Below are 13,196 nucleotides of genomic sequence, written 5' to 3' on the forward strand. Positions count from 1 at the left end.
TGGGACGTGGTAGAATAAATTTTCCAGTCATAAGGAGGTGCTGTTTTGGAAAAATTAGAACAAGCAAACACACAAGCTAACAAGTCATTTCTGGAAGATCCTAACTTTAAAGTTGTAATCTTGTCTGCGTTCTGTAGAGTCTATGTCTGTCCAGTGGTGATCCAGGGTTCTTAGAGCGCTCTGCGGGACTTTTCAGCCAAGACCAATTTACACAGACGCTTGCCAACTCGAACCTCGAGGACCTCTATGAGTTTTTTGACAAAAGGACAAATTTACTGTGGTCTCATTGCTCCCCAACGTTCTGCCCAACACTCTAGAGATGGTCTGCGTTCTAGAAACAAGCCTAGCAAGCAGAGCCTTTCGCGCATGCGAGAGGGGCTCTACGGATTTCTCTAGAATGCAGGTTGGGCTGGAGGAAGAGGGACCCACGAGGGTGCGGGGCGGCCTCGGAGGGCCGGGAGAGCGGCCGAGGGCGGAGCGAAGGTTGCGGAGGGGCGTGGGCGCGGCCGGCCAAGCGGCCAGGGGGAGGGGCGCAAGGGGGAGCGGTGCCTCCAGCCCGGGGTGAGAGGCGCGCGGCGGCCCCGCGGCAGCAGAGTGCGGAACGGGACGCTAGGACTGGAACGCAGAAGGCTGCCATGGGCGTGCAGTGAGCGACACTGGTACGACTTCTCCGGGCGGAGCGTGTCCTCGGTCACCATGAAAGGTAGGGCGGCAGCCGTCTTTGGGGCTCACGGAAGGTCGGCGGAGGTGTAGCCCGGGCGCCCTGGGCGCCCGCGGACTCGAGGAACGCTGCGCCGCACAGCGAGAGCCCTCGAGGCTGGGGTTGGGAAGTGCTCAGGCGCTCTCCTTTTCGTCTGTCTCCTCAGTCCTTTAGAAATCCCAAATCGTTGTTTACGGATTTCAGTTTCCAACTTTGTAATTGAAAAAACATGCGGAGGAGATTTAGGCATCATCATTCTTCCAAGTGGGTTTGTCGCGCTTGCCACTCTCCCGGGTCCTCTGCCCTCGCCCGATGACCCTTCCGCGGTCTCAGACGTCACACTGCCACAGGCCGGCTGTTTTCCCGGGACTCGGGATGTCCTCGGTGCGCGCGCGGCACATCTGGCAACGATTAGGTGCCCGCGGAGTTCAGCTGGCTAGGAAAGTGCGTTTGGCATCTCTCTCCATCGGATCCACTGACTGGAAAATAAGTGTTCCTTTCCCTGCGCCCGCCCAGGGAATAGTTGTCCCCACGTGTGCCCAGGGAATGCCACAAATCTTGCTGATATTGGTCCCCTAGGTGATGTTCTCTGAAGGCGTGTTTATTGAAGTGTCAGATTTTATCTTGCTTTTTAAAAGAATCTGGAGACCACGGCCTGGGGGTGGGGAGCAATCTTCAGTCTAGTGGAAACATGCGGATTTGTCAGCAGAACCGTGATTTATGTGGGAGATAAATAATTATAGTCGGACCATCGGAGACGGGGTGCGTCGTTAAAAATTGACGAGAGTAGTGTTTACCCAAGGCTGGAGTTCCCGATTTGGGACTGGGGTAAAACGTTTCATTCCCTGCGCGGTCCAGGGCTGAATGCGAAATGACTTCTGAGTTTCCAGCCGCTCCAGACTACGTGATGCGATCCCTTAGGCTGAGGGGGGCGCCCTAGGAGCTCCGGGAACTTGGAAAGTAACTTCGCTCCGTGAGGTTCGTGCTGAACTACGTGGAGATCCCGGTCCTGTGGAAGCAATCGCCTTCCAAAGGCTCTCCTGTGTCTTCACTGCAGGGAACTGCAAGGAACGCGACTGTAAGCCAGGTGCTAAGAGGCTTGTCCCAAGGAAAGGATACTCAGAACAGGCCACAATTGTCTGACTTGAGACTTTTTTTTTTTTTTTTTTTTTTGGTTTTGGTTTTTTGAGACAGGGTTTCTCTGCATAGACTTGGCTGTCCTGGAACTCACTCTGTAGACCAGGCGCCTGCCTTTGCTTCCCAAGTGCTGGGATTAAAGACATGCGCCACCACTGCCCAGCTGACTTGAGACTTTTAAAACTCTGTGATATGCTTTCTCGCGCTGCCTCCGTTTCTATTGCCTTGCCCCCTCTTTATAACTTAGAAAACATGCCTATTTCTTAGCTAGAGTTCCCCTAACTCCCAAAGCGGGAACTGAAATTAGGCCCTCTCCCACTGAACTACATCCATTACTTCTCTCCGCTTTTTAATTTACGATAGAAAGATAGGGCCTCACTAAATTATTCAGGCTGATCTAGAGTCTGCAAGTGTAGGCAGTGAACTTGAGAACTACCTGACTCATCCTCCCAAGTAACTGGAGCTACAGGTACCTTATGACTTATTGCCAATGGTTAAGTCTAGCAGTTTCTCAATTCTTGGCAAGACAACCCCGCCCCCAACATCACCTCTGGTATGCCTGCACTTCCATCAATTCCAGCTCTGGAATGCAAAACACAACTACAGGTTTTAAACGCATTTTGGATGAGACTTAATAACACACTGGGGACCAGATTGGAAGTTCATAGTTTACCTCTTGTGGTCTGAGCCCATTAGCCCTCATCACTTTCTTCCTCTGTCAGGGAGACTGGATCCAGGGACTGGTGAATCTGTATGTAGTTTTATCTTATTTAATTAGTTAATTAATTAGAGGGGTTTACTCTATAACCTAAGCTGACTCCTGATCCTTTTATTTCAACCTCCCTAGTGTTAAGATAACAGGTGTGTCACCATATCCTACTTGAAGAACTCATTTAATTAATAGCAGCAGGGTCTTATATAACCCAGGCAGCTGTACCTTTCAATCCGCCTAGCTTCATCTCCTGAATTCTGGGATTACAGGTGCTCTGCCTGAAACACTAGATCCAGCTAAAATTTTGGCATTTTGCTTACTGTATTCTTTTTTTAGCAGTGCTGAGAATTGAACTCAGCCCCTCCCTGCCCAGTGTAATTATTCTGATAACCTAGTCATAAGCAGTAATTAACCCAACAACAGGGTCCTTGGGGTCCTGCTGATGTCATATGGTTCTTAATTCATTTAACTTCATTGGAATTTGACTTTTCTACTCCGGAGACTGAGGCAGGGGCATTGGTAGGAATTGCAGTGAACACTTTGCTAGTCAGGACTACACATTTTTAAATTTTTCCTTTTAAAATTTCCTAAGTGATGAAAGTAGTAAGGTTATTAAGCACTGGGGTCAGTCTTCTGTCCTCACCAGCTCTACATCTGAAGACTCAACTGAGGATTGAAAGTAATTGGGGAAAAAAAAGTTTGTGTTGAACAGGTGTAGACTTTTATCCTTTTTACTCCCTAAATGACAGTGTAGCAACTATGTATGAAATATTGATTTTGTATTAGACATTGTTAAGTCATTTAAAGATGGTTTAAAGCATGTGGAGGAAGTTATAGAAAGTAGGGTACCTAGTTTGTTTGTGTGTCTGACTCAGACTCTAGCCCACAGCACTGAGAATGCTAGGACTATAGGTGTGCTCTACCATGCCTGCTGTATTATTTATTCATTGTGATGTTAGGACTTGAACCCAGTACCTCCCACATTTTAAACATGTTTTCTGTCATTGAGCCACAGTCATAGCCTAGAACCATTCTGTACGAGGAGCATGAACACCCTGTAATTTGTTGCTGTTTGGGGTTTGATTCTTTGGAAACTATGTCTGACTGCTGAAGAAATCATCTTTAGCCTTCTTTAATTAAAAAAAAAAAAAAAAAAAAAACTCTGGGAACCGTCAAAATCAGAGCTTCTCTCTATGATATTTAGGATATTCAGTTTTCTAATTCTGATGCTTAAATCGCTTAAACCTTGGTGACAGCCTCTTCAGTAACCCCATCCTGTACTATCCAGTCTGCTATGGCTCAGAGCAACACCTAGCTGCTGCATTTAGCAAACATCTGTCTCTGCTCTCTTGCTTTCATCCCAGGAGTCTCAAGTATCAAAATAATGAAATCATTCTATATTTCCAGAAAAAAATCTCTTATTCCATGTTCAGACAATCTCCCAAACTGAATAAAATACAGTTCTTTGTTTTGTTTTTTTGTTTTGTTTTGTTTTGTTTTTTAGTTTGTTTCCAATTTCATTTTCAATTATCTCATGGCGCCATAAATCTCGTGGTTTTGGATAGTCACATTCTTTAAGGGAGGAATCTGACTCCTTTGGAGATAGGTGTGTCATTACTAAATTGCATTCCTGGTTCTGAATGCTGAAAATATTGATGAGTTTCCAAGCCAGCACCACATGAGGTTACGGAAGTCCAAACAGTGATTCTCAGTTGTCCCAAAGAAGCTGTCCAGTCAGATGAGTCCTCGGGGGCTGGGATGTAGCCTAGGCAGTGGAATCCTTACTTAGAATGCCTTTTAAGTCTCCCGAAGGACAAACTTAGTATGTGGTGGTTCTCAAGGTAGAAGTAGAAACATTGGAAGTTCTGTTCACCCTGTGCTGTACAGGCAGTTTGAGGTCAGTTTGGGCTACTGAAACTTTATCTCCAAAAAGAAAAGAAAAAGAAAAAGAAAAAGAAAAAGAAAAAGAAAAAGAAAAAGAAAAAGAAAAAGAAAAAGAAAAAGAAAAAGGCAGGTAGCACAGTTTAGCTGCCGACTTCTGCACACGCACATTTAGTTTAGCCGCTGACTTCTGCACACGCACATTTAGTTTAGCCTCTGACTTCTGTACACACACATTTAGTTTAGCCGCTGACTTCTGCACACGCACATTTGTGAAACACTACTTAGTAACACTTTACCTGTGCACTGCTCAGTGCTCTATTTCTGCCTCCATCAGTTTTCTCCCACACTCAGTCAGATTGCTTTCTCGAAGATTCTTGTGGGATCTTGGGATGAACCAACCATCCCTTGTATGCGGGAAAGGAGAAATGCAGTGAGGCCTCTTTTCTTTTGCTAGTTGGGCATCCAAGCTGCCCTTCTTTTGCAGAGCTAATTTACAACTTAATTATGCTTTTAACTTTTCTTTAGTTTAGGGATACTTGGCATTCTTAAGCCGAGCTTTAATTATTGTTAAGTATAGATGTTCCCTGTGGTCTACCATACAATTTCCCCCATGATTTCCATGTTTTCCCTTGCCCCAGGCCCCCAGCTTTTTGCCATGGTGGCTTATCATCAATGATGGTGTGGCAGGAATGGTAACTTTCTAACTGGGCTACAACCAAGTGTCTAATTTTCTAATAAATGCCTATTCTCATTAAAATATTATTTCTAAACTTCTGATGCCAGGGTATTTACACAGACTTTAAAGTATTAGCTTTCAAGTGGCAAAAACAGATCTTCAAGTTTAGTAACAGAAAAAGTATATTTGGCCTTGGGTAAACCTGGCATTGTGAATCATCCCTCTTGATGGCAAAGCTGACACAGACTTGGAGGAAGGAGTGAGGTTCCTGGAGAGGAAGCTCAGCGTGGTGACAAACCAGCTTTCCTGACAGGCAGTGTGTGCCATCACAAGGCATAGGCCGTCTTAGCTTTCAGAGACTTGGCTGTGACTACAATGTAGGAGGACAGGGGACAGGGTCCTAGGAAAAGAAATACCAAAGATGATGCCCTTTCCTATACGTGTCTGGTGTACTAATAATATCCCCCAGTTGTCTGTGTGCCTCTCTCCCTCCCTCCCTCCTCCCCTCCCCTCCGCTCCCCTCCCCTCCGCTCCCCTCCCCTCTCTTCCCCTCCCCTACCCTCCCCCTCCCTCCCTTCCTTCCTTCCTTCTTTCCTTCCTTCCTTTGGTTGTTTTTTTGAGACAGGATTTCTCTGTGGTAGCATTACCTGTCCTGGAACTTGCTCTATAGACCAGGCTGGGCTTAGACTCAAGTGCTTGGGACATAAGGCATGCACCACACCTGGCTTTTATTTTTCCTGTTAGTAATATCTATTGTTTCTTGGGCTCCAACCATGGTAGTCATTGTAATTTGTTGCAGGTTAATAACTATTCGTATTTATTATTTGCAGACAGGCTTGGAGAGGTTGACCTTTCAGTTCAAGGGCCCCACGTGGTCAGTGGGAAGCAGTTTTCAAACTTACAGTCTGAATGCAATCAGCAGAGTTGTCAAGATGCTATGTCGGCCAGTTCTTTGCTTCTACTTTATGAATCTCAAGCTTTGAACTCAGGTTGACAGACTTGGTGGCTAGCTCAGTGGCCCCTGAAAGGACGGATTGTAAAAGTTACTCAGGAGTAGTAGACATTCTGTTGAGACATGGTTTCATTTGTTACTGCTGACAAAACAGTTTTCAGCTAATCATACCATCAACCTAACACTTTCAATCAAGCAGTGATTTGATTTCTACTTAAACAGGTGTCATTTGAAGAGCCAAAAACAATATAGTATGTTGAAAAGACTCTGCTGGTTGCTTAGGGGACGTTTTTTAATTACATAGCAGTGAAAGCCAACGTAAGCAGAAATTAGTAATTCCACATTTAAGATCTCAAGGGTACTGGGGACTCTTAACCCCAGAATTTATCATAAAAATATTTAATCACTACTCTTAAAAATAGAATTATGGCACTCAACATGGAAGGAGGTTTTAATTAAGCACACTCATTGGACTTGGTATTTTGAACATGGTTCCTATGCTTCCTAAATGCCTTTATACCATAATTCAGTGTCTTAGGAAGCAATGTTCATCACCTCAGAGGCTGGTCGTTTGGCATGCTGTGTAAAAAGTAGTTAGCATTTGGCTCTACTGCAGTATGAGCATTTCTTTGACCTTCTTAAGATGGTGCTGTTAGGAAACTGGCTGGGTTTGGGTTGTTTTTTTTGTTTTTGTTTTTTTTTTGTTTTGTTTTGTTTTTTGTTTTTGTTTTTTTAGATTTATTTATTTATTTTATGTATATTAGAGTACACTGTAGCTATCTTCAGACACACCAGAAGAGAGATCAGATCCCATAACAGATGGTTGAGAGCCACCATATGGTTGCTGGGAATTGAACTCAGGACCTCTGGAAGAGCAGTCAGTGCTCTTAACTGCTGAGTCATCTCTCCAGCTCAAAACTGGCTATTGTTAATAAGCGATATATTATTTGAAGGTTAAGACAACCAGCTTGAAAGTAGATGATCCATGCTTTAAAAGATTACCAACTCATGAAGTATAATTATGTTGAGCAAGCCAAAGAATTGAACCTGGCAGTTTCTGGATGGCCACAAGAGTGTGGACTAAGAAACCAGAGTGCCTGGTGAACACAAAAAGGTACTGAACTCGGACTCTTTGTGAATCTAGAGCAGTAATTGCTGTCTACCCAAGAGAGCTGTTTTGCGGATGAAGCATGTCAGTATAGATCCGTTGTTCAGGATAGTATCCAGTGTTCAGAACTCACTATTGTAGTTACTGTAATAGAAGACTGTATTATTACAATCTTCAGACAGTAATTTAATTCCTGGTTATGAAAACTTTATATTAATTTAATTGAGTGATACAGTTAGGACCTTGAAGGCAAGTCCTCAAAGTAATTTTCAAATTACAGATGTGTTGAAACTGCCCTAGGGCAGGAGTGAACTGTCTATGGGAAGTTGTGTTGGTACTGTGTCCTGTTCAGATGCTGTATTTCTTTCCATTGTCATTCTTGTGATGGTATCAGAATCAGGCCTACCCAAAATACAGAGTCACACAGGGAACTTGTCATTGGAGTAATGGTATAATTTCCCTTTTGATAAAATAGTGGTAGAGTATTTAATTTACCCAAGAACAAAAATTTCCCATGGGTCTGATGATAATGACAGAAATGTTTTTTAAAAGTTTAAAGCTTTCTTTTCTTTTCTTTTCTTTTCTTCTTTCTTTCTTTTTCTTTCTTTCCTTCCTTCCTTCCTCCCTCTCTTTCTCTCTCTTTCTCTCTCTCTTTCTTTCTTTCTTTCTTTCTTTCTTTCTTTCTTTCTTTCTTTCTTTCTTTCTTTCTTTCTTTCTTTCCATGGACCATGCATGTGTATGTACATGCATATAACACACAGACCACACATGTCAAAATCAGAGGGCAACTTGTAGGATTCAATTCTCTCTTTCTACAATATGGGCAGAGCTTAGTGAACCAAACAGTTGAACCTGATAATTTTAGGACTCAGGTTGTCAGGCTCAGAGACAGGTTTCTTAATCTACTTAGTAGTTCCATTGACCTGATGTCAGAATGTTTTTAAGGAGACATGTCTCAAATTCAGTGTCCAGTTTTTTTATTTTTGTTTTTTTCTGTTTCAGGTTTTGTTTTTTGTTTTTTTTGTTTGTTTGTTTGTTTTGGTTTGTTTTGGTTTGTTTGGTTTGGTTTTGGCTTTTTGAGACAGAGTTTCACTGTGTAGCTCTAGCTCTTCTGGAATTAGCTCTGTAAACCAGGCTGTCTTTGAACTCACAGAGATTTGCCTGCCACTGCCTCCTGAATGCAGGGATTAAATGCACCACCACCCTGCTCCCGTGTCCAGTTTTGTTCCATCTGTCTTTGTTACCTTTCTACTGCTGTAACACAGCATTATGACCAAGGCAAAAGAAAGCTTTTACTTGAGAGACAAAGTCAAGTGGATCATCTCTGGGTTCAAGGCCTGCCTGGTCTACAGACCAAGTTCCAAGACAGCCAGGGCTACACAGAGAAAACACCCTGACTGAGAGGGTAAGGGGTGAGAGGAGAAAAAGCAAGCAAGCAAGCTAACAAGTATTATATTGGGTTTATAGTTTCAGAGGGCTACAGTCCATGACCATCATAACCAAGCAAAAATGTGGTAACAGGAACAGCTGAGAGCTGAGAACTCACATCTTGATTCACAAGCAGGAGGCAGAGAGAACACCAGGAAATGGTACTAAGCTTTTGAAACCTCCCCAAGAAATATACTTCCTTGAATAAAGTCAAATTATTCCTAAACCTTTCAAAAACAATTCTAACAACTGGAGACCAACTATTTTAATATATGAGCCTATGGGGACCATTCAGACTACCACACCCTCCCCAAATTGCTTAAGGATATGACCTCCAAGAAATCACGATCACAACATGTATCAAGACAGATATAACTGTCTAATAAGTTTTTAACCATATGACATTGTGTCTGTTTCATTAGCAGTGTCCATTATCCATTAAGGTATCTCGTGTTTATTGGGCTACCAAGTCTTAACTGGTTCCCAGTTTTTGTTGTTTTTAATGGTGGTACTTGGGATCGCACTAAGAAGCCTGAACATGCTAGGCAGATGCTCTGCCACTGAGCTACACTCCTGGCTCCAGTTGGAATTTTGTTGTTGTTGTTGCTGTTTTCGCCTGAAGAAATATTTGGTATGTACTTTCAATGCAAGTCAATGTAGAAATATCATATAACACGAATGAAGCTCATCCCCAAGGAACTTACAGGCATGTGGGCAAGATTAAGACAATGCATAAGCAACTGTAATTATGGGTAGCAGGTAGGGTATGCCTTAGGTGGGGATTAGGTAGACAGGTTAGGGACAGAGATATTTTCTTTTGGAGGACAGATTTGAACTGATTGATAAAATAGTAATAGAAAATACATTCAATTTACTCAAGAACAAAAGTTTCCCATGGTCCAATGATGATGACAGAATATATATTTTAAAAAGTTTTAAGCAAGCTTTCTTTGTTTTCTTTCTTTCTCTTTCTTTCTTTCTTTCTTTCTTTCTTTCTTTCTTTCTTTCTTTCTTTCCTCCCTTCCTTCCTTCCTTCCTTCCTTCCTTCCTTCCTTCCTTNTTCTTTCCTCCCTTCCTTCCTTCCTTCCTTCCTTCCTTCCTTCCTTCCTTCCTTCCTTCCTTCCTTCCTTCCTTCCTTCCATGTGAGTGTGCATGCATACATGTGCACAATACACAGGCCATGGCACACATGTTAAAATCAGAGGGCAACTCTCCATGGCAGGAGACGTGAAAGGAAAAAACAAAATCTGGGCATGGTACCACACTCTTAATGCCAGCACTTGGGAGGTAGAGACAGGTCTCAGTTAGTTCAAGGCCATCCTGATCGACTGGTGAGGTCTAGGATAACCAGGGTGATTTAGAGAGACCCTGTCTCAAAAAACAAAAACAAAAACAAAAACAAAGACAAAAAAAAAAAAAGAAGAGGAAGAAGAAGAAGAGGAGGAGGAGGAGGAGGAGGAGGAGGAGGAGGAGGAGAAAGCATACTGCTAAGTGTCAGCCTTCACCTCTTGGTGTCTTCTGGCTGGTAATTGCTGAGTGACCATGCCTTCCCACCATGGTGGATGGTATCCTCAAACCATGGCTCAAGTAGACCCTTACTTAAACTTTTGGCAAAAATGTGGCAAATACAAAGTTGTTGAAGAAAATGTCTTCAAAGAAAAGTAGAGGGTGAAATTGGGCTACTGTGATATCAAGTGTGATTGATATTCTAGGCATAAGAAGATCAAATTCAAAGTTCTCCCAGGTCCTGGTGGTATGGCCATCTATCCTGTCTCCTAGACTAAGGGAGAAGGATCACAAGTTCAAGGCCACTCTAGGCAATTTAGTCAAAGAGGGTATGCCATCCCACTTGTAGAGTGTTTGCCAAGAACATATGTGCTCATAAGAGGAATTACAAGCACTACCCCCAAAAAGTTTCACCAACCTTGGCAATTGTTTAGAATATTGCTTTAATATAACTTAAAATAATCTAAACTTTAATTTCAAAACAATAATAAATACCCGGGGCAAGCAATACACTTTAAAAATAATTTTTGGAGGATTTCATACATGAGCATTTATATCATTTCCATCTGTCCTCTACCCCCTCTAACTTTTCTCACATCTTCCTACTCTCTCTCAAATTCATAACATCTTTTAAAATTATTGTTACACGCACACACACACACACACACACACACACACCATACACAATACCCCATTTAGTGTTGCTCATATTTCCATATGTGTTTAGGGCTAGTCACTTGGGATTCAGTAACTCATCCCTGGATAAAACTGATTCTCCATTCTTAATTGCCATTGGTTGCCTATAGCTCTCAACTAGGGATGGGGCCTTGTGAAATTTTTCACATCTATATTGGCATGTCAACTGATGTCATTGTTCAGGTCTTCTTGTTTAAGTAGATATATTGTTGAGATTTCATGGGTTCAGCTTTCCTGTTATATCTAGAAGACACTGTCTCACAGCAGGCATCTTGGTCCCCTCTTCTGTGATGTTCCCAGATCTTTAGATGTCGGGCTGTGCTATAGAGGTAGTAACTGAGGTTGGGCACCCCAGAGTCACTTATTCTCTGCATTTTGACCAGTTATGGGTCATTATAATCGTCCCCATCATCACAAAAAGAAACTTCTTCAAGGGAGCTACTATTATATTTGGGTATAAGGAATATACTTAGAGTACAGTTAGAAATTACATTGATTTAGTACGTTCTCCTTCGGGGTCTGAAAATTTCATCCAGGTATATTTGGTTAGATTTACAGGACCAGGCATGAATTTCCTCCTATTGAGAGGACCCCACGTCCAATTAGATGGCTGTTGGTTACCCACAAAACAAAAGTGCCACTATTGCACCATTGGAGATGTCTTGCTGGACCAGTCTTAGTTGTAGTTTATAGGCTGTACAGGGGCTGGGGCAACTGATTGCTTTTCTCTCTTGGTTGCTTATATAGCACCTTTAGATGCCATAGTAGTCAGGAATCTCTAGAGGAACAGAAGTTCTAGAATGAATTTTCATTCATGCACACACACACACATACACACACACATTATACAAACACATACATGAGACTTACTAGAATGGCTTACAAGCTATGGTCTAGCTAGTCCCCAACAATGGCTGTCTACCAATGAAAGGTCCAAGAATCAAGTAGTTCGGTCCACGAAGTTGAATGTTTTAGCTGGTCTTCAATATATGCCAGATTTTCGAAGAAGTTGGTTCATTGCTGTGAAGGAATGGACTTGCCAGCAAGAGCTAAAACAAGCAGGCAAAGAGAACTAGCTTCTTTCTTCATGTCCTTTATATATAGATTGCAGAAGGTATGACCCAGATTAAAGGTGAATCTTCCCATATCAAAAGATCCATATTAAAAGTGGGTCTTCGCACATCAAATAATTTAAGAAAAACAAAATTCCTCATAGATGCTCAGCTGCTTGTGTTTTAGTTAATTCCAGATGTAGTCAAGTTGACAACCAAGAATAGCCATCACGAATACTATGTGAGCTAGTCCTCAAAGAAGAGGCTTCCAGATTAGTTCTCGTTCTGTCTGAAGTGTGTGGTATCTTCAGCAATTACCTTCAAATTCTTGGACATAGCCAAGTCAGGGACAGTAGCCTATATCATTTTGGGAGTCTCCTGAACTCACTTGACCAACATGCAAGGCACTGGGAATCTTGTCAGGTAGTCTATGGCCCCTGAGGAAGAGCATCTTCCCCCATATAGTATAACTCCATGTATATATGTATGGATGTATATACTTATATACATACATATGTACACATATACATAGGATCACATACAGGTAAATGCATATATGTATTTCTAAACATATTCATGTATTTTTAAGCAAAGGCTATAGTTCAGAGGTAGCATGATTGTCCTAGGCTGAATCCTCAGTCCTGGGGAAAGACATAAGAGAAATCTCCTGAAATAATAATATAGCTTTCGGCTTGTTTTGGGGGCTGAGAATCAAATCCAAGGCCTTATACATACTAAGCCTATATTCTATCACTGAGCCACACCCTCATCCCATATACCTTTGATTATTGCCAACTATCTCTTTAGTTGTTGGGTTTTTTTAGTTGCAGATGGTTGGTTGGTTTTTGGAGATAGGGTCTCCCGTCACCTAGGATGGCCTCATAGTCACTATGTACCCAAGGATAACCTTGAATGTCTGTTCCTCCTGCCTCTATCTTACAAGTTCCTTAAGTATTGCCTTCCCTAAGAGACGATTGATAAAATTTCCCAAATACTTAGTTAGCAAATAGATAGAGTCAAGCTTATGACTTGTTTGGGTATCTAGGAATGTCAGGAAAAAGAAAAATTCAAAGGCTGATGGGGCTTGCAAATATTGGGACAAAAGCCATAGGAAAGAGGATGAATAGTTTATATTTTTGTACATTCTAGAGGGCAAAAGGCTATGGTGAGGTCCTAAACTACTAACGTTTCAATTAAGATAATTAACCCTACTTAACCTGGTAGTACAGGCCTGTAATTCCATCTTCTCAGGAGGCTGAGGCAGGAGGATCACAAATTCAAGGCCAAGAGCTGAAGGAAGCAATGAAGGGCTGAAGGAAGCAGTGAGGGGGTGAAGGAAGCAGTG

The 13,196-nt window shown here is 42.4% G+C and overlaps 1 protein-coding gene across 1 annotated transcript in view; it reads left to right on the forward strand.

Moving 5' to 3' along the window:
- The first annotated feature begins 563 nt into the window (after window positions 1-563).
- Colec12 (collectin subfamily member 12) overlaps window positions 564-13,196 on the forward strand; it is a 167,428-nt gene continuing 154,795 nt past the window's right edge. Inside the window, exon 1 of the mRNA XM_021214468.2 lies at window positions 564-703. Within this exon, the coding sequence (XP_021070127.1) occupies window positions 697-703 (7 nt within the window). The 5' untranslated portion in view covers window positions 564-696. The remainder of the gene's footprint in view (window positions 704-13,196) is intronic.

The sequence above is a fragment of the Mus pahari genome, chromosome 15 (genome assembly GCF_900095145.1).
Source record: "Mus pahari chromosome 15, PAHARI_EIJ_v1.1, whole genome shotgun sequence".
In the NCBI taxonomy this organism is placed as follows: Eukaryota; Metazoa; Chordata; class Mammalia; order Rodentia; family Muridae; genus Mus; species Mus pahari.